The sequence below is a fragment of the Diceros bicornis genome, chromosome 8 (genome assembly GCF_020826845.1).
Source record: "Diceros bicornis minor isolate mBicDic1 chromosome 8, mDicBic1.mat.cur, whole genome shotgun sequence".
Lineage (NCBI taxonomy): Eukaryota > Metazoa > Chordata > Mammalia > Perissodactyla > Rhinocerotidae > Diceros > Diceros bicornis.
The window spans coordinates 18,053,241-18,074,176 of record NC_080747.1 but is presented as its reverse complement, the minus strand read 5'-3'; the positions used below and the strand labels follow the sequence as shown (position 1 = coordinate 18,074,176).

At 36.3% G+C, this 20,936-nt stretch overlaps 1 protein-coding gene across 2 annotated transcripts in view; it reads left to right on the top strand.

Annotated features, from left to right (window-relative positions):
• ADGRA3 (adhesion G protein-coupled receptor A3) overlaps nucleotides 1-20,936 on the top strand; it is a 122,252-nt gene that overhangs the window by 50,556 nt on the left and 50,760 nt on the right. Inside the window, exons 4-8 of one of the 2 annotated variants that reach the window (XM_058546817.1) lie at nucleotides 2,157-2,228; nucleotides 7,676-7,747; nucleotides 10,059-10,219; nucleotides 12,191-12,404; nucleotides 18,613-18,777. In XM_058546817.1, the coding sequence (XP_058402800.1) occupies nucleotides 2,157-2,228; nucleotides 7,676-7,747; nucleotides 10,059-10,219; nucleotides 12,191-12,404; nucleotides 18,613-18,777 (684 nt within the window). The remainder of the gene's footprint in view (nucleotides 1-2,156; nucleotides 2,229-7,675; nucleotides 7,748-10,058; nucleotides 10,220-12,190; nucleotides 12,405-18,612; nucleotides 18,778-20,936) is intronic. The other variant, XM_058546818.1, reaches the window with a different exon arrangement.

Genomic DNA, 20,936 nt, shown 5'->3' with positions numbered 1-20,936 from the left:
AATAACTAATATTGTCCTGGGCATTGCCTTGGCATTTTTTCATTGCATTACACATTAAGTAGTCTCTTGTGTTCTTGCCTAGCAAGGTGATTCCCATTTATAATGTTCTTCCCACTAGAAAATATATTCTTAAACAGCTGACTTGTAATTGAACTTATGGTTTACAACTTGCAAGCTGAGAGTCCTATATGTAAACTTAATGAGATATAAAGATATTCTGCAGTCGTAGTGTTTGCTGGTTGCTTATAGATATAGTCACTTTTTCTTATGGGCCTTAAATCATGCATTTCAATTGTGCATCTCACTCAACAGCCCCATGTAAAGTGTTCTTGTAAGTGTACTGTGTCTTTGCGTTTATTTCGTGGATAATTTGAATCAGGAAGATTAAGTGGCTTTCTGCAGAAAAAACTACCAGAAGTAGGTAAAACCTAGACCCATTCAGTTTCTCTTTTGCTTTATCAACAAATTCAAGCTGATTCTCAATCCAAATGAAAACCCATTGTCAATACCGAAATACTATTTTAAATAGATATAGCTATAATGAAATTGTTTCCTACAGAATCAGTGGTAATTACACCATTTAAAGCTCAGAATTGCGACAAGGTAATGAATAGAGCCCAGACGTGCTTGTTTAAGCAACACTTCACAGATGATGCCTAATTTTCTTAAACAGTAAAACCCAGAAATAAAAGGAAAATCAACTGGAATAAAAAAAAAGTTCCACACGATTAAATACTTAGCTTTAATATTCTGTGGGACTGGAGCTGGAGAATAGCAAGCACAGATAAAGATTGTACAGCTTAAGATTCTTTTATAAAAGTTGCCATAAGAAAGGGAAGGCAGAGCTGTGAAATTATGGAACACGGGGATTACCTAAGGTGGCTTGTGAAATATCTAAGGGAAAAACCTGATGAGTAGCAACTTGATTCAAATGCTATGTCCTTATAATTCCTGGTCAGACTAATACATTTTCTATCATTGCCAAGTATACCGTTTAGAATCCAACAGTTTTATTTTAGAAATGGGTGGTGCAAATTGTTTTTCTGAAGAGTAACTCGGAGTGTAATGCAAAGAATGTGTGTTTCTCCATTACGGAGAATAATATGGACAGTGAAGAAAATGTGATAAAAATATTTTTGAAAGTTTGGTTTAGAAAGCTTGTTCTAATTCTTTTATCAAAATTCAAAGTGATGAATAATTCCAAACGTAAGAACTGATAAAAATGAAGATTCATTGTTTTAGGGTTTTCTTGTATGTATATAGTTTACTAAGTCTACTGATGAAAAATGATGAAAGCCATGCTATCTTATTTGAAGGTTATGGAAAATTTCAATTATTATCTCCCAATTAAAATATAATCTCCTGATTAAAATGTAAAATTGTGTTCACTGTCTTAATTGTGAGGAAAAATAGTGAAGAAAGAATAAAGTATTTACTAAACATTTTACAGAGATAAAAAGGAAAAAACCCTCTTCGTGGGTTGAGGAGAAGAAAAATACATATTTAGAAAATAACATTTGATAGGAACTATAAGAAGTTAGGAGTGATTGGAAGAAATAATTGGGCCATTACCTAGATACTGTTAAAGTGATTTGGCTTGGAGACTAAATGATAGATCTGGGAAGTAAAAGCTAACTCAGTTGTTTTTTCATTACAGTCAAAACTTTTGAGTACTTAAGGAATGAAGTTAGAAAGTATTATATTTCAGATGTTCTTGAGGAAATAAAAGTTCCAGCATTTTGATAATTTGCTCTTTTATCCACTGTCTGTTAGATGTTGCTGGATTGGGCTCTGTTCCCACCTTCCCCAGCATCATCAACTGTGTGGATCATCTTCGGAATTGTATCAGAGCTAATAAGAGAGATTCAGTCTCATTTTTACTACTCCAATTTTATCTTGAGTCATTTTACGGAGTAAAAGAGTAAGTACTTGAAATATAGAGGGCACTAATTAAACAGCAGTTAGTCTGTGTGCACCAGAAGTAAGTGAAAGCAAGCATTAGTTCCCCTCGATGCTACACTTGAGGTAGATAAATATCTCAGAGATGCTGAAAAGCATGATACCTTGTATGATACCTGGGTGCTACTCTTGAATATTGAATGTATGAGACCTTCATTAACCAAGAGAACTAATTGAACACACTTTTTTCCCCTTAGGGACCTGACAAACAATCGAATAGGATGCCTGAATGCAGACATATTTCGAGGACTCACCAACCTGGTTAGGCTGTAAGTACATCTTTTTTTCGTATTAAAAGGAAGCATTTGAACCAGTAACCGAATATTTATGAACACCTAGATGTTTAGTATTTAAGTAGCAACTGCAGAGGTTGTAGAAGTGGTAGGGAATAAGGAGCTGGAAATTTAATTATGGAGGTACAGCGCCATCAGAACATAATAATACATTATTAGTAGTAGTATTATTATACTCCCCCTCCCATCCCACACACATACTCATAGATGCAGACACACGATGTAGTCTATGCCCCAGAAAACATGTCCATATTGAGAGATGTGAACAAAAGCTTTGCTAGTCTTGGAAAATTTCTTGGAAGGGTTAAAACGTGAGCTGATGGTCCAGAAGATTACACAGATTTGAATCGTTAGAAAGGGAAAGAGGCTGAGCAAATGATGGGTGGAGATGGAAGAAAGAGCCTGGCCAGTTTGTCAAAGAGAAAAGGCTGGTGTGAATCATGGCCTTATTTCATTTATTAGTGAAATGACCATTTGAATCATGCCACCGGCCTTGTAATTTTGGGTGAGTTGTTTAACTTTTCTGTTTTTCATCTGTAAAGTAGGATTAGTAGTACGTCAAAGTTATTTTAAGGATTAATTAAGATTTGAATTATGTATATCTATTTATCTCTTATAGTTTAGTATAAAATAAATGCAGAACTTTGTACGAGCCATCAAATATATTTTCATTTTATTTTTAAAATGAAGAGGCTCTGTTTGTAACTAGAAATAAAGCCGGTTAGCTATAATAGAGCTTTATATGGGAGTGTATGAAAAGCAGACAGAGGCTTAGAACTCATTCAACAATAGGAAGCCACTGAGAGACATTTTTGTGGGAAAATGGCATAAAATCATGTTTTAAAGAAGAGCAGTCTGGGAGTAGGGGTTTAGGGATTGGGATTTAGGGTAGAAGTTCTAGTATAAGGATTTCCTGTGCCTGATCCTGTCTCTCTGTAGCTTTTTAGAATGTTCCTTCTCTTTCACTCGTTTACTTGGAAAAAGCTAGTAGGGGCTGAAATAGTGAGATTATTTTATTTATACAGTCAGAGAGGGGACTTCAATTGTTAGAGTAGAACAAAGTATTGCTTCTTAGCAAACTTGAGGTATTTGTCAGTGTGCCCTTTAATTTTGGGGGAAAGATATATGGCCGAATTTATGTTTTTAAATAGAAGATTGATTTGGCATACAGCTTTACTCATAATTTAAAAGTACTTAAGTCAATTGCATTTTTCTTTTTTGTAACTGGATTGCAATTTTATTTCAATGCTTTTATTATCTCTTCTTGCGAGTTTCATATTTTGCGTTTTGAGGATTGTATAAGAATTGGCAAAATGAGGCATTTATGAAGGAAAATTTTGTTAGAGTTTTGGATAGCTATGACTCAAGTAATGAAAAAGAGTCTGGAGTCTACTGTTAATGTTGACTTTAGTTCCTGATGGATTTATAGCTTTGGCCTAGGGATTTTTGACCCATCAGCAAATGTTATTTAGGCAGAAGAGCTGGCTGGGACAGTGCTTACATTAGGGCAAGATACTATTTTCTTACTATATTTTTTTGCCTCCTGCCCCAAAAGCTAAAATTTGGGGAAGTCTTAGAGCTTGGGTTGTCTCTTAAGTTTTTACCAATTCTCTGATACTTGTGAGAATTTACTGGTCATGGAACACAATGGACATTTATCCAGATGAATCATTAAAATATAAAAATGGCACTACCAAGTTTTCTACTTTGAGATTTGAGTGAGATGATTATGTAGGCCCTGCAGTAATAGATTAATATGGCTCTTTTAAATGCAATAGTCTATGGCATATATGGAAATATACCTGACTTATATCCTTTAAATACTGGCACAGTTGGCAGTTGAGGGAGCTTCTTAACATTCAGGAATGCATTGCAATGGAGTTGCTTATAATAGTTTGGGTTAACCTAATTCTAGAGCTATAGATCAAGAAACTTTGGATAAGCGTTCTGTATGAGCTGCTGCAGTCCTCCAGATTTCTAGGCTCTCTGAGCCAGGCTGTATGCTGGTTGTGAAGGCTCATAACAATCTGTGTTTCAGACATGGAGAACAGCATTTTCTCTATCTAGCAAGAAGACAAAAGAATCTGATTATTAATGGGACTTGTAGTACATTTCTTAGATTAGGAATTTGAGAGCTCCCTTTTATTGTCTCCCACCCAAAAGAGGAAGTATGCAAAAGAAGTGAGTCTAGGTGGATCACCATGGCAGCTATGTCCTCTGCTACCTGTTCAGCTGAACTCTGGATCACCCAGGATCCTGGGATCTCGGACTGACTGGGCCTCTTAGCCCAGGAGGCTGGAATCGAGGCCCCCTTAGGGCCTGGATGAGGCCTTGGCAGACAGCCTACAGTGTTCTCACCCAGACTTCTCAGCGTTTTGAAACAAGTGTTGGCTTTGGAGGTTTAGGTTAAGATTTCAGAAATAACTTTCTTTAAATATACCAGAGGCTTCAGTGAACATGGATGTGGTGGGTAAAATTGATTAATTCTATGTATTGATCTCTGCCTTTGTTGATAGAGAAGTTCGGGGAAGAACTGTCCCTGAGAAGTGAAGCCATGTCCCTGAGCTTCCCACCTGAACACTGGAGATAACCAGCAGACCAAAGATGGGGAACAAACAAAGGACTTCTGTGAAGTCTCTGTCCTTCACTTAGAAAGCTAATTTACAGAGAAACTGTCAGGAGATCAACAAACCAAAAGCTTTCCTTTTTTTTTTTCTTTTTACAAATTTCGATCAATTTAAAACCTGTATTTTTTCCCTAAGAATTATACCTTTAATATTTTTCTATCAGAAATAATAGATGAGTGATATTTAGAAGAACTTTCTTTATACAATTAAAAAATTATTGATGTTAGTAAGTAATAAAACCATAAGGAGATATGAAGGAAAAGTTAAATCTCCCCTCTATCACTTCAGACACATCACCCTGAGATAGCCTGTATTAACTATCTGGTGTATATTTTCAGATTTTCTATTGCCCCTACAGATGTATAGCCGTACATACAGAGCTTTAAAAATGCGCTGTACTCAACAATTTACTTAAAAAAAAATTTTACCGACATATCGTTAATATCTTTTCAAGAGAGTACATGTTGATTTTAGTTCATGCTTGTTAATAGCTACAAAATATTCCAAGTATAGAACAGATTATAATGTAGTCAGTTGTTCCTATGTTGAAGGAGATTTCATTTGATTGCATTTTCCCCTCCTTTAACAAATCTGCCCTGGTAATCACCCCATATATACACAGATGATGCATCATGCACGCTTAACTTACAGGAATTCAAATATACCTGTTTAGCAAAAAGTAAGTAAATAAAGAAAAATTAAGTGAGAGAGTAAGAAACAACATAAAGGGTGGGAGTGGGGGTGGGTGGATAATTCACCTGCCAGTCTCTTCAGTGAGCTTGTTAGGATGCGGGAGCAGTGACTTTGCTGGGCCTGTTGTCATTCTCGGTTCCCTTTTGTTTTTTTTGTGTAAGCATCTCAGAGCTGGAGTGTGGTGCTAGTGTTTTAAAATTTGTGTAAGTTCTTTTGGCCCCCAAACCAAAGCCAATTACTCCATTTGGTTTTCAGCCAGAGAGCTGTCTGTTCCAACAGTGGAGGAAGAACTGGTTTGTGTTGGGATTTACTGGGAGGATGGCATGTGTGTCTCCAGTGTGATTCCTTCCTCTGTGATTTCCAAGGGAAACAACCTAGTAATACCTAATAATCAGAATAACAGTACCTAATAATTAGAATCTGATGGTCCCTGTAAGATGCGATTATTTTGTTTATACTTAAATCCTATATTTGTAGGATAGATTTTTATTTCCTACTTACTATTGTGGAATTTTTCAAACATCTAAGGAAAAAAATTAGAGGTAATTCTATAAAGAATCTCCATGTACCCATCACTCAGCTTCAACACTTAACGACTCATAGCCAATCTTGGTTTTGTTATACCTCCCATCTCTTGTCTTCCCGCCTACATTATTTTAAACAAATCCCAGTAATCATATAATTCCTCATAAGATAGCATCATAAAAGTATAGTCTTTCATCTTAATTGCATCTAGGTTGCTTTCTTAAAACATTACGGTGATTTACACTTCCATCAGCAATACCCTTCTCAAAATCTGCGTTTGGTACCCACTCTTGATAGGCCAAAAAAAACGGGCATCTCTTTCATTGTTCTTTTAATTTGCAAATATCCTTTTTTCTTTAGGTTTCTAGGCAGTTCTCCCATGAGCATTAGAATCATTTTATCCAGCCTTTTTATATCAAAAAAATCCTATGACATATATAAAAAAACAATCCAGTGATGTTCTTACTGAAGTTCATTATATACTGACTTGTGAAGAATTGGCGTTTGTGTAATACAAATCTTCCCATCCAAGAATACATTGCTGCAGTGTCACAGGAGCAGCTGACCTCTCCCCACTGGGGAATCCATCTACCCCCTTGTCACTTGCTCCCACACTTGAAGGATTCAGCCCAGAATCCAGAGGAGAGGCAGCCCTCCTCGTAGGTCTCAGGACTTCTTCCTTGAGAACTCGAGGTCTAAATTGTATCTATTCTTGATACTACAGCAGGCACAGAACAGATCTTGTGGTGGTTGGATTATGCTACCATTTTCCTGGAGCTCTGAATCCCATTTTAGTATTAGAAGCCTTCTGAAGGTGAGGTCCACATCCTGAACAGTCAGACACCATTATTGAGCACCTACCATTTACCCCAGCATGTTACTAGCCGCCAGAGGTACCCCAGTAAATAAGACACACAAGTCTCTCCTCTCCTGGAGCAGCTCATAGTCAAGCGTGGAAGAATTACTTGTCAAATCATTATGAGAGTACCTACTCAAATTGTAGTATGAGGTGTTCTGGGTTATTCATACAAAACTCTGCAAGGGTTTAGGTATTTATTAATGCCCTCTGATACGAGGGGAAATGAGAGAGGTTAAGTTATTTGCCCATGGCCAACATTGACTTATATCCCAAGTCTTTCATTTTAAACCCTGGACTCATTCCACTCTGCTCACATTTTTCACTCAGTTACTGTGGGTGGCTGCTGCTGATCATTTCATACATTTCTTTTCCTTGATTTTTAGTTTTTGCTTTCTGAAATGAGTGAACACACGAGGAGTAATTCTGGTTGGAATGAAAGCATGACTGTAATAAAGTAACTTTGAGGTTTACCTCATATTTGATAGAAAAATCCTTATGTAGCAGCAATTTTTAAATTTTATTTAGTGCTCTATACAAGTTTCTTCAACCTTGGAGAGAATATTTACTAGTTGTTCCCTGTTTATAAGATTTAAAACAACCTCGTAAATTCTTGATAACATTATATAATGATTATAGGACATTTTAGGAAATATGAGATAGTATAAAATGATATATAATTGTTAGTATTTTTTTAAGTAAAATTATTTCCTTTTTTCCAGAAACCTTTCAGGGAATTTGTTTTCTTCATTATCGCAAGGAACTTTTGATTATCTTGGCTCATTACGGTCTTTGTAAGTAAGAATTTTTTTTCCTGTTTTGATAAATGTGTCTTAGTTTTTGAAAATTAAAAGCAGTTATTATATGATTTAAGGGACTTCAGTGGGAAAATCTTGTGAAAGTTAGAATCTCACATGAGAGCTTGTGTTCACATTGAAAAACAAACCATAAACCTTAAGAATATTGTTTCAGACTGGAACGACCATTTTCTCCTTAGAATACTATATCTTTCTAATGTATATTTAGAGTAAATAAATTGGTAATGCTTTCTCTTTGATTGTGTTTTCAAATTAGCAAATATTTTGTTATTTGACTAATTAAATCCCCAAAGTATAAAATCTCTCTCTTTATGAAAAATTTATAGTTACGGATATTTTCTACCTTAGGGATTTAATTTTATCCTGGAACCCCTTCCCCAAACTGAATTCACAACTTATCACTGACATTTCTAGAGGTGTTTATGTAAATGTCTGCTTTACGAGGTCAGTGCAAGATCATATTTATGCAGTTCTCTGTAGCTGTAGAATTGGCTGATCTCCCCACCCCCCAACACAGTTTTGTTAACTGCGGGATTGTACAGGAGTTACTTCTGAAAGTAATTATATTTCCAGATAAACCTTAATATATTTCAGACTATGTTATACTAATTTCCATCGGAATTACAGTTAAATATAATGTTTTTCCAATTGTTATTGTCTATAATTTATGGGATTGAGTCTCTTTTTTTCCAGTGAAGAATGTCTTCTCTACCAGATGCCTCGATTCAGTGTATGCTGACTTCTGTCCTCCTCTCCCTTCCCTTCTCCTTCCTTGTTTCTCTTCCCTTCCCCTCTTCTTCCCTCCCCTTCTCCTCTCCTCTTCTGGGCCTATCATTTAAGTCTCATTTAGCAGTTTTCATTGGGTTGTAGCTAATAGGTTAGCCATTCATCTAGCTCCTCACCATCATGGTGGACATATGTCTGTATTTCTAGAGTCACATTGGATCAAACTCTGTCTGGTCTCTTTTTGGTGCCACTACCATTGTTGTCCAGAGGGCTGCTTTTTAGTGAAAACGTGTCTTTTTGGCATATATAGTGGGCTCAAGTCAGCCATTTCTGTGAAGTTTAGGAAATAGACTGCAAAGAATCAACTGGCTTTTGAGACCCTGAGTAGCAGGAATGTGGGAAGTATTTTCATCCAAAAATTGGGAGAAATTGCCAGTGTTTTTACCTGTTAGTGCTTAGGAATTAAAAGTCAGTCTCATCATCCTTCTGGTGTTGTTTTATTAAGTTTACTTTCCTTTTATTGTATCCCTCCCCCCACCTTTTTTTTGGCAGAACTAATGAGATGAAGCCACTGCACAGTCTGTATTAGAAGCACACATGGTTATATTTGCTCTTTGCACTTTGTTGATTTATTTGTATAGAACATTATATACTATTTTAGTTGCATTTACATTTTGTTCCCCCTTATTACATGATGTCCTCCAGGTTGACAAGGGACAGTATCTCCATTTATTTTTGTTAGCTAGACTTAGTGTAACATGTGGCACTTGAATAGTTAGTGCTTTGTAAAACAGGTATTCAAGAAATGATTGTGCTTCTACCCAAGCTATGTATATCCTCTTTGTTTATTGCATCCAAGTGCCAAATTATGAAACTTCTTGCCTTATATGAAGATAATTCTCCGTTTTCTTTCCTATCAAGTAGGAGATATTTTTATATTTTGGAGTGGTTGAGTCTGTATCCCTTAAGTTTTTAACATCTATGGTATCATTTGGCGCATAGCAGAAAGTGTCAGAAATAGTCCTCGTTGTTGAGGAGCTTGCACTCTGGTCAGAGAGACAGAATATAACCATGTGAAACAGTCATATATTGCTTTATGTTGCCAAAATTGACAGGAGAGTGTGTAGGCGTTTAAGCCAAGAACATGGCAATGATGCTGGAAAGATTGGGGAAGGCTTCAAGATCCAGTATTAGTGCCACGTGCTTTATGATGAACGGGTAGAAATTTGATAGACACAAAGGACGAGAATTAGGTATTCCAGAACCCTGGGATTAAGGAGTTTGTTGCATAGATGAGGGATGATGAATAGATTTTGTTCACATACCAACTTTGATCAAAAGCTGAGTCAGTCTCAGGATCAGTGAAGACCAGTACTGGCGTCAGACACTCTGCAGGTCATGTCATTGGAAAGGAGACCATAGCCGGTTGGTGGTCTACGCCACAAGCACGGTAAGGGTGAGCAACCGCGTGCTCGCCACCCAGAGCGTTAGCCAATATAAACTAAAAGTGCTATTTAATTTTCTTCACCAAAGTCTCTCATTTGTATTTTGTATGTTACAGAGAATTTCAGACTGAGTACCTCTTGTGTGATTGTAACATATTGTGGATGCATCGCTGGGTGAAGGAGAGGAACATCACTGTGCGTGACACGCGCTGTGTGTATCCTAAGTCTCTGCAGGCCCAGCCGGTCACAGGGGTGAAGCAGGAGTTGTTGACATGCGGTAAGGGAGAAAGAAAACACGAGAAAGGATTTACCATTGTTTGTGACTTGCCATTGTGTTTCTCTTGACAAACTGTGAAAGTCTCTTTATACTTGGGTGGAACTAGTACAGCCGTTAATCTTCACGGATTTGATAATATTTAGTTTATGCCAACAATTAAGTTAGCTAAATTAAAAAACATGATTTATTCAGTTGGTCTTTCAGGTTCTTAGGTTCTGAAAGGCTTTCTTTATGAAAACTAATTTCAAAGAATAGCATAGATCTTTAGATTTCTCATCAGTTGGCAAATCAGGAATTTGTTGATAGTAATAACGTCTCAGGATGCTATCATATTGTTTGTTGGTGGGAGTATGAATTGGCACAGCCTTTTTGAAGTATAGTTTGGCAACATGTATCACTGCTCTTAAAAGACTGACAGTTTGATCTGGTAATTCTACATGTAGAGGTCAGTTCTTAGGAAATGATCAGCTATGTATGTAAATCTTTAGACATGTATAAGCTTATCCTAAATTCTCAAAAAGAGAGGATTGGTTTAATTACTTGTGACACACCCCTTCACTGATATAGTTTGCAGTTATTGAAAATGATGATTTTGAAGAATATCTGAAGACTTGATGGAGGAATTAACACATTTACCGTGTGTTAAATGAAAACGCAAACAAAAAGCACATGAGCCAAAAACAGTCCTTCAAGTGATAGAGGGAGATTCCAGTTTAGTCTTTGTACTTGGACATAAACAATCCTATCATTTTTTTCCCTTTTCTCTTTATTATAATCATTATTACTGTTGTTTCCCAAGTAAAATGTGCTCATTGGATGAAAATTAAGGTTTATGAAAAGAAGCAATGTATAGGTGTATCAAATCACCATGATGTACACTTTAAATATCTTACAATTGTATTTGTCAATTATACCTCAATAAAGCTGAAAAAAAAGGAAAAAACTAAAAGAAGCAAAAAAAAAATCAAAGCCCTTGCTACATTCTTATCACTCAGATGTAGCTTATGTCCAAGATACCTTGGCGTATCATCTTCTGCAGCTTTTTCTTATGTTTTGACCAAAATACCATCATACTCTAATGATATTTCATAACCTTGTAAACTTGAGATAATATAAACTTATTTCCTCATCATATAAGATAGATACATACCAATCCATTATATGGATGTAGCCGTAATTTAACAACTTCCTCATTATTGCATATTTAGGTGGTTAATAATAATTTCTCACTCCATAAATGATGCAAGGATTAGTTTCCTTGTATACTTCTTTGTAAATTTGCTATTATTCTTTAGGATAGACTACTACTAAAAGTAGAATTGTTATGTTAGACAAATGGACTAAATATTTTAAAGGCTTTTAATGAGTCTATGGTATTTGTGTATATTTTTGCATATATATTTAAAATTTCTCCCTTTTATTTTTCTGACTGGAAGGAAATATTATCAGCTTTTTAAAAGTGATTGTAATATAAGGGATCTTAAGAGATGTTTTCTTTCTCTTTTTCTTTAAATGTTCTAAATTTTCTGCAGTGAGTATGCATTACTTTTATAACTAGAAACCAGTGGTTTAATCAAAGGTAATACACTCTCCCAAATGTATATTAAAATTATGTTGTGTATATATAAGCATTTACTTATCACCAGGTTTAAGTATCATTTTACAGCTTGTTCTTTAATATTGCTTCTGTGATCATCTGATAGTTTTATGATGCCACCGAAAAAGGAACAACTCTAAATGTTAGAAGTGGTAGGAAATGCTTTTTGTTTTAATTTTACTCAATTTTGTTTTCATCTTGACGCTGCTTAACTCAGTAGCAGCCTTGTTGGTGCTAGCATTAGAATGCTGGTTAGTGAGGAATATTTGTTTTTCCATTTTTTAAATTTCAGTTAGAATTTCTATAACTCTTAATTCTGAAGTGTGAATATAGTATTGTATTTGTTTTCTGAGTCTTTGTTTTATTGTCTCCAGACCCTCCCCTTGAATTACCGTCTTTCTACATGACTCCATCTCATCGTCAAGTTGTGTTTGAAGGAGACAGCCTTCCCTTCCAGTGCATGGCTTCATATATTGATCAGGACATGCAAGTGTTATGGTATCAGGATGGACGAATAGTTGAAACTGATGAATCACAAGGTATCTTTGTTGAAAAGAACATGATTCACAACTGCTCGTTGATTGCAAGGTAAACTTTTTAGATGAGGAATCATCTCTCTGGATTTTATTTATTGTTTCAGAATTGTAATGTTTAGTTGGAATTTGAATTAATATTTTATCTTCTTGCATTTAAAAATACAAACATCTGACATTTCCTTTTCCTGATCGTTACTCATCTTCTAAAATTAAACAGGCATCTTTTCCGTCCAGTTTTGGAAGAAAAAAGCGTGGGATAAAAGGGCAACACTGTTTAGAAGTTGGAGACTTTGTTTAAAGCTTTAGGACAAAAATGTAAACTTTTAGTGCCAAATTTTATTTCTAACCTCTTCCTGCTGCTAAACTCAGATTTTCGCTTTTAGGAATCACCTAATTTTCATAGTTTGTCTTACAATGAATGCTACATTTTAAGATACTTCCTCTCTCCACCCCACTAGTATAAAAGAATATAACATTTGTCCTCTCTACCCCATGATTGATGTGAGCACCAAAATAGTTAATTTGAATGAACTTTAAAAAGTATAAAAAACAGAGTGAAAATATGTTATTATTGCTTACCGTATATTTTATTTTGTTAAAATCTTAATCTGTAGTGCTGCATTTTCTCTTTCCTTCTCTCTGTCTCTTTATGTAAAATAGATGCATACCAATCTATTTCTTTCCTACCAATTATAAAACTCAGCTTGAATTTTTTTTTTTTTTTTGTGAGGAAGATCAGCCCTGAGCTAACATCCATGCCAGTCCTCCTCTTTTTGCTGAGGAAGACTGGCCCTGAGCTAACATCTGTGCTGATCTTCCTCTACTTTATGTGGGACACCACCACAACATGGCCTGACAAGTGGTGCATAGGTGCGCGGCCGGGATCCGAACCTGGGCTGCCAGCAGTGGAGCGTGTGCACTTAACCGCTACGCCACGGGGCCTGCCCCTCAGCTTGAATATTGACGAGTATATCTGCAGTTCCAGACTCTCTGCTGGAGTGCCCTAGGGTATTACACAGCAAACTCATAGAAGCACAATGAAAAAATTACCAAGAAACTAAAGATTCTCTGAGTTGAGACTCATGTCTCGGGACTTTAGGGGTAGAATATTCTATTTTATAATTTCTGTTGCTGTCTTGAGATTTTCTTTCTGTTTATTAGAAGCATGTTTTCATTTATGTCTTCTAACATTTATAGTAGATGCGTTTATATCCTTGCCTGCTAATTCCAAGAGCAGGGTTGTCTTGGGATCATCGCCACTGACTACTTTTCTTTTTAATATGGTTTATATTTTCCCATTTTTTAAAAATATTTGTATGTCTAGTAATGTTGGGTTCTATCCTGGACATTGTGAATGATTTGCTATACAGGAGATCTTGGCAGATTATAGCCTATGGCCAAATCCGGCCTGCTGGGCCTATGAGCTAAAAAAGTTTTTACTTTTTTTTTTTTTTTTTTTTTTGGTGAGGGAGGTTGGCCATAAGCTAACATCTGTTGCCAATCTTCCTCTTTGTGCTGAGGAAGATTGGCCCTGAGCTAACATCTGTGCCCATCTTCCTCTATTTTACATATGGGATACCGCCACAGCATGGCTTGAGGAGTGGTGCGTAGGTCTGCATCTGGGATCCGAACCCACAAACCCTGGGCTGCCAAAGTCGAGTGCGTGCACTTAACCACTACTCCACCAGGCTGGCCCTAGTTTTTACATTTTTAAATGGTTACATTTCAAATGGTTACATAAGTACCTACATGATATTCTTGACGTTGCTTCTTGGCCAGCAAAACCTAAAATATTTACTGTCTGGCCTTTGAAGAAATAGTTTCTTGACCCCTAACTCTGAATTCTGTTGTATTTGCCTGAAGAGAGCTGATTTTTTAAAATTGGTGTCATAATAGTTTATAACATTGTGAAATTTCAGTTGTATATTATTATTATTATTTTTGGTGAGGAAGATTAGCCCTGAGCTAACATCTATTGCCAATCCTCCTCTTTTTGCTGAGGAAGATTGGCCCTAGGCTAATATCCATGCCCATCTTCCTCTACTTTGTATATGGGACACCTGCCACAGCACAGCTTGATAAGTGGTGCGTAGGTCCTCACCTGGGATCTGAACCTGCGAATCCCAGGCTGCTGAAGTGGAGCACGCAAACTTAAACACTATGCCACTGGGCCGGCACCCGGTTGTACATTATTATTTGTCAATCACCGTATATATATGTGTCCCTTTACCCCTTATGCCCACCCCCAACCCCTTTCCCCTCTGGTAACCACTAATCTGTTCTCTTTGTCCGTGTATTTGTTTATCTTCCACATATGAGTGAAATCATGTGGTGTTTGTGTTTCTCTGTCTGGCTTATCGCACTTAACATAATACCCTCAAGTTCCTCCAAGTTGTTGCAAATGGGACGATTTTGTCTTTTTTATGGCTGAGTAGTATTCTATTGAATATATATACCACACCTTCTTTATCCATTCATCAGTTGATGGGCACGTGGGTTGCTTCCACTTCTTGGCTATTGTGAATAATGCTGCAGTGAACATAGGGCTGCATAAGTCTCTTCGAATTGTTGATTTCAAGTTCTTTGGATCAATACCCAGTAGTGGAATAGCTGGGTCATATAGTATTTTGATTTTTAATTTTTTGAGAAATCTCCATACTGTTTTCCGTAGTGGCTGCACCAGTTTGCATTCCCACCAACAATGTATGAGGGTTCCCTTGTCTCCACATCCTCTCCAACATTTATTGTTTTTTCTCCTGGTAATTATAGCCATTCTTATAGCTGTAAGGTGATATCTCATTGTAGTTTTGATTTGCATTTTCCTGATGATTAGTGATGTTGAACATCTTTTCATGTGCCTGTTGGCCATCCGTATATCTTCTTTTTTTTTTTATTTTTTTAATTTTTTTAATTTATTTATTTTTCCCCCAAAGCCCCAGTAGATAGTTGTATGTCATAGCAGCACATCCTTCTAGTTGCTGTATGTGGGACGCAGCCTCAGCATGGCCGGAGAAGCAGTGCGTCGGTGCGCGCCTGGGATCCGAACCTGGGCCTCCAGTAGCGGAGCGTGCGCACTTAACCACTAAGCTACGGGGCCGGCCCCATCCGTATATCTTCTTTGGAAAAATGTCTGTTCATATCCTCTGCCCAGTTTTTGATTGGGTTGTTTTTTTGTTGTTGAGTTGTATGAGTTCTTTATATATTTTGGAGATTAACCCCTTGTTGGATATGTGAATTGCAAATATTTTCTCCCAGTTGGTGGGTTGTCTTTTTGTTTTGTTCCTGGTTTCCTTTGCCTTGCAGAAGCTCTTTAGTCTGATGTAGTCCCATTTGTTTATTTTTTCTTTTGTTCCCCTTGCCTGAGTAGATACGGTATTTAAAAAGATCCTTCTCAGACCTGTGTCAAAGAATGTACTGTCTATGTTTTCTTCTAGGAGTTTTATGGTTTCAGGTCTACATTCAAGTCTTTAATCCACTTTGAGTTAATTTTTGCGTATGGTGAAACATAATGGTCTACCTTCATTCTTTTGCATGTGGCTGGAAGAGAGCTGATTTTGTTTCTTCAAGCAGTTGACTTGGCTAAACTCAAGTCCTCGCTCTGTATTTCCTGTAGTAAGCAGCAGCTGATGTCTGCTGGGTGTCTGCCCTATTTGTGTGTAGCTCAGGGGTCAGTTAGAGATCTGACTGGATTTCATATGCAGAAATTTGGTCTTCCAGCCAGCCTCCATTCTGATTTCAACCAGTAAGAGTTCCTGGTTTTTAACCAGTAAGATTGTGAGTTTCTATTTGAATGGCGCCTGTCTTTGGGCAAAAGCCATTAAAAAAAATTTTCCTGGTCACCCCCCAATGCCAATCCCTTTTTCCTGGTGTCAGCTTCTCTCCGGTTTCTGCCTGCTTTGGAATCACCCTCCATGTGTTCAGATTATTGCCATTTTGTAGTTTGTCCAGAGTTTATAAATGTTAACTGTAGGGAGGTGGTTTGACAGGAGCCGCTCTCCTGTTACCAGAAGCAGAGTTCCTTTATTAGGAGACAAGATTGTTAGGAACAATATATTAAGTCCCGGCGAGGAGGCTCTAATTGTTACATTATTTTTACTGTGGTGATAATTTCACAAGTATGCACATGTGTCAAAACTCATCAAATTATACACTTTGAGCAGTGTATTGTATGAATAGACACAATTCACATATAATACAATGAAGCTTTAAAAATATAATAGAATCCTTTCCTGAATAAAAGAGCTTTGATTAAGTTAGAACTCTTATTAAATTTTGTGATTATAAAGTAACTAGATTTATTTTATAAAATTATTTCTGCAAGTCATGCTTAAATTAATCTAAATTCTTTATTGCAGTACAAAAAAATTAATTCTAAGAATAGCAACTTTGCCTAACATTTTTGTTGGTAGAGGGACACTTGACCGAAGTGAAAATCTTTCTTATGAAGACTGATCCTTGATTAGTAAGAATCAGAGTGTGTAGTTTCCCTAGAAGATGAAATTGAAGCTGCCTCTTTCTCCTTAAATCTCCAAAAATACTTTGTTGAGGATTCCTGAAAACTTTATTCTGATAATTGGTTTTAGACATTGAACATATTGCAAAAAGTTATCTAAAAAAAATGTTTGCAAAATATATTAGGACTATAGTTCCCAAAGGGTGTGCTGAGTGCCCTGAGAGACCACAGTAAGTTTACAGAGGGGCTGTGGGGGTATTTTCAGTTTTTGGGAAAGCATAGTGATATTTGATGTTTGTCAGACACCACACAGCTACCAGCTCCGGGTCCTTAGGGTGTCAACAGTAGATCATGCTGCATTCCTTTTTGCTGGTGCCATACTTTAGAATAATGGGGTTTTGGCGATTACTATTGTGCAAAGCAAGTACTGTGTGAAAATCATTATTGAAACCATTAGGAAGTACTTGTGGTTGTTTAAGAATGAAATAAGCCTTTTATTTCACAGTGACGTGTGTTATTTTTTCAAATAGCTACTGAGTTACTAGGACTTTATAGATACACTGTTTTGGTATTTAATTTAGTAATTGGAACCACTGTAGGTATTTCGAGCTAGGGGCACTGTGAAAAAATTTTCTAGTCAGTGAAGATGCTGTAAAACAAGAAAGTTGGGGAATCTTTGGATTAGAGAGTGATTTTCATTGCCAGAATTTTTTGTACGCTTCTTCCTAGTTCAATAGAGTTATATAAAGTAGAATGTTTGACACTTTGTGGTTATTTAAATTGAACGTCAAACTCTTTTGTGTTGCTTTATCTTGAATATATTTATTATAGTGTATTGGTTAATTTACTAGTAAAGATCATAATCATTTTCTTTGGTTCAGAATAATAGTGCCTCAAAGTCTTTATTAGAACATTTGTTGTTGTATAGCCATTAAAGATTTAGGAGACTGGAAAAATGTGTATTAACTTCAGGTCATAATTTTGTAAGTTAATTAAAATGATACATGCTTTATGTCTAATTATTTCTTATCCTTTGTATCTACGTAAAAGCAAAGCATAATGGGTCACGTGTGGGGGGGAATAAAGGTTAATTGAAGGTTCTGACGTTTGTTCCTTAATTAATAGGTTTTATATTAGAGAATTATGATTTCATATTGAAAATTGAATATACTGATAGCTATTTAGAAGTATAGCTGTTTTATAAAGTGTGAAGTATACTATTCCATGGAAAACTCCTTTTGTTAAAGTATTAATTGGTAATATACTAAATCCTTTTAGAGACTTAATGGGTTGCTTCTTGTATAACCCTTCTTCCGCAAAATATGATACCTTAAATATTTTCTTAATTACATACTTCATAATATTAATTTCCTTTCTTCGTGCTTGAGTGTTTTCCTCAGAACCTATGAAAAGGTAGGTAAAACTTGGAAACTTCTGCATTAGTTTTGCTGAAGAAGATGCCATGATTCTGCCTTTGTACTGTCTGTCCCCCCTCCCTGCTGTGTCCTGTGTTCCCTCCCTTTTTCTGGAAGGAGAAGTCTCAGGCCTCATGTACCATTGCACTGTATTCATACTTCTGGTATAGCTCTCACCATAGTATTTTAAGTACCCTTTTAACTGTTTGTCTTGACCTGCTGCTGAGGCACTTAAATGGAGGAATCATTTTTTAAATTTGTTTTTTATTTAGCAAGTGCTTGACGCCCAATGCGCATTCAGACATATTTGCTAAATGAATGATAGAAGCCCACGTTGTCTCCCTTTTTGCCTAACCATGTTTTCTCTCTTTTTAAAATCTTTCTTCATGCAGCGCCCTAACCATCTCTAATATTCAGGCTGGATCAACTGGAAATTGGGGCTGTCATGTCCAGACTAAACGTGGGAACAATACGAGAACTGTCGATATTGTGGTATTAGAAAGCTCTGCACAGTACTGTCCTCCCGAGAGGGTAGTCAACAATAAAGGTGATTTCAGGTCAGTGACATGGAAAATGCTGGAAAAGTCTGATTTGCCCCAAATCTCTTTTTATTCTCAAAGGCACATAATTGGTTTCCTATCCTCAGTAAGATAATTTGGGAAATGTATGTGTATACACATATATATCTTTAATATCTATCTGAAGAGTACCCTTTAGAACAGTGATTTCAGAATTATTTATGGAGCTTTAAAAAAAAGTAGGTGACTGAACTTTCTCTCTTATCTGTTGATTTAAGAATCTCTGAAGGTAGACCCAGAAGTGGTCATTTTTAACAGGTGGTTTTGTTGTAATAGTTAAGAACTATTACTTGAGTAGAATTTCCAAAATGTTTCCCTAAAATAATGCAAAATTCAGACAAGCTAATGATATTTCCTGGTTTTTCAAGGGCTCTTTTATGGATAAACTTTGGAGGTTTTGTATTGCTAAGTCACTTTTAACTATTGGCAGTTAAGTATAGACATCATAATTAGGAGAAACATATCCCATTTTCCTTCCCTATTTGGTTCTTCTGATAATTAAGCAAGAAAGACTTTGGGAAATGAAAGCTGTTGAGTGGCCTGAAACTTGCAAGGCTGTTGGTGTTGGACTCTGTGTTATGATAAGCAGAATGAGTTAAATATTATGATTTTTTTTACTAGAAAGTTTAGAATTTGTGAGCGGTAACAACTTTTACCTTAGACTCTTTACTTTCAAAGTAAATAAATCTCTAAATATCTATCAAATAAACATCTCTAAATATATTGTTTATTTAATATTTATGTTCAGGGTTCTGATAATGAGCTTAATGTTGATACAAAGAGAAATATCTTGCTTTTTAAATCAGTGTAAAGGTTGTTGAATACTCAGTTTGCACTGTCATTGATACTATCGCTGCCTCATGGCTGTAAACCCAGTTTTTTAAAGGTAAGTAAATCCTTTGGTTACTCTTTCAAATCCAAGGTGAAGAAGCAGTAACAACATCTTTAACTCAGCTAGTTCTTCATAGCTTTTTTTGTTTGGCTGAGGAGGATTAGCCCTGAGCTAACATCTGTGCCAATCTTCCTGTACTTTATATGTGGGTTGCTGCCACAGCATGGCTGATGAGTGGTCTAGGTCCATGTCCGGGATCTCACCCCACGAACCTGGGCTACCAAAGCTGAACGTGCTGAACTTAACCACCACACCATATGGCTGGCCCTGCCTCTTTTTTTTTGAATTGTCTTTGTCCTTAACAATTCTCCTTGACATGAGTATATGGAAATCAGCATTTATTATTGCCAATGGATAAGTCTTTTATGTGGATTAACTGTTAACTGATAATACTTATATTGTATACCTCAAAGTGAAATAGATAACATTTTTTAATTTTGTTATAGCCAACATCTTTATTAAATAATCATAATATGATGTTTTCTGTTTATGGTGGATTTTCTTTTTTTTTACTCATAGTTTTTGAGTATTTTACATTTTTAAAAATAGAAGAAAAATCTAATTATTTAACTGATTGATGAATTACTTATCTTTTGACACTCCTTAAGATATTATACAATTAAACTTCCATTGCATTAATGAGATTTAGGTTAGTGTTGCTTGATCTAGTTATGCAGTTTTTGATAATGAATTATATTTTGGTGTGAATGATATTATAATTTAGTGGTTCCTATGTTATGAGTCAGCTGTAACTTTTATTAAATATATTCATTTTCATTCCCAGTTTTGGAGAAATGGAAGATTTCTCCCAATCCAGTTAATGATGATCCATGCCAACTGATTTATATAGTCACTTGCACAGTGACTATACAATTTATTTGGGCTTCTGCCAGATAAATTCAGTTGTGTACTGTGTTGTAGGTCTTCAAGACGACCCACAAGAGCAGAAATTTGCTAGAAGGACTCATGGGACTGGCATATAGTTGTAGTCACATCTAAGGTATATTACAGTGATGTAGTAAGATACATAGCTGGATCATAAGGGAAAAAGACACAGGTGGGTTCTGGAGAGATCCACGTGCAGGCCTCTTTGTGCTCTCTCCCTCCCATGAGGGTCGCACAGAGCCTACTCCTCCTCCAGCCATGAAAAGGCAGCAACCTCTTTGCAGTGTTTCTGCCTGGGGAAGCCCATTGAAGACTCAGCACCCAAAGTTCTTATGGACGGGCTGGTCATATAGGCATCACC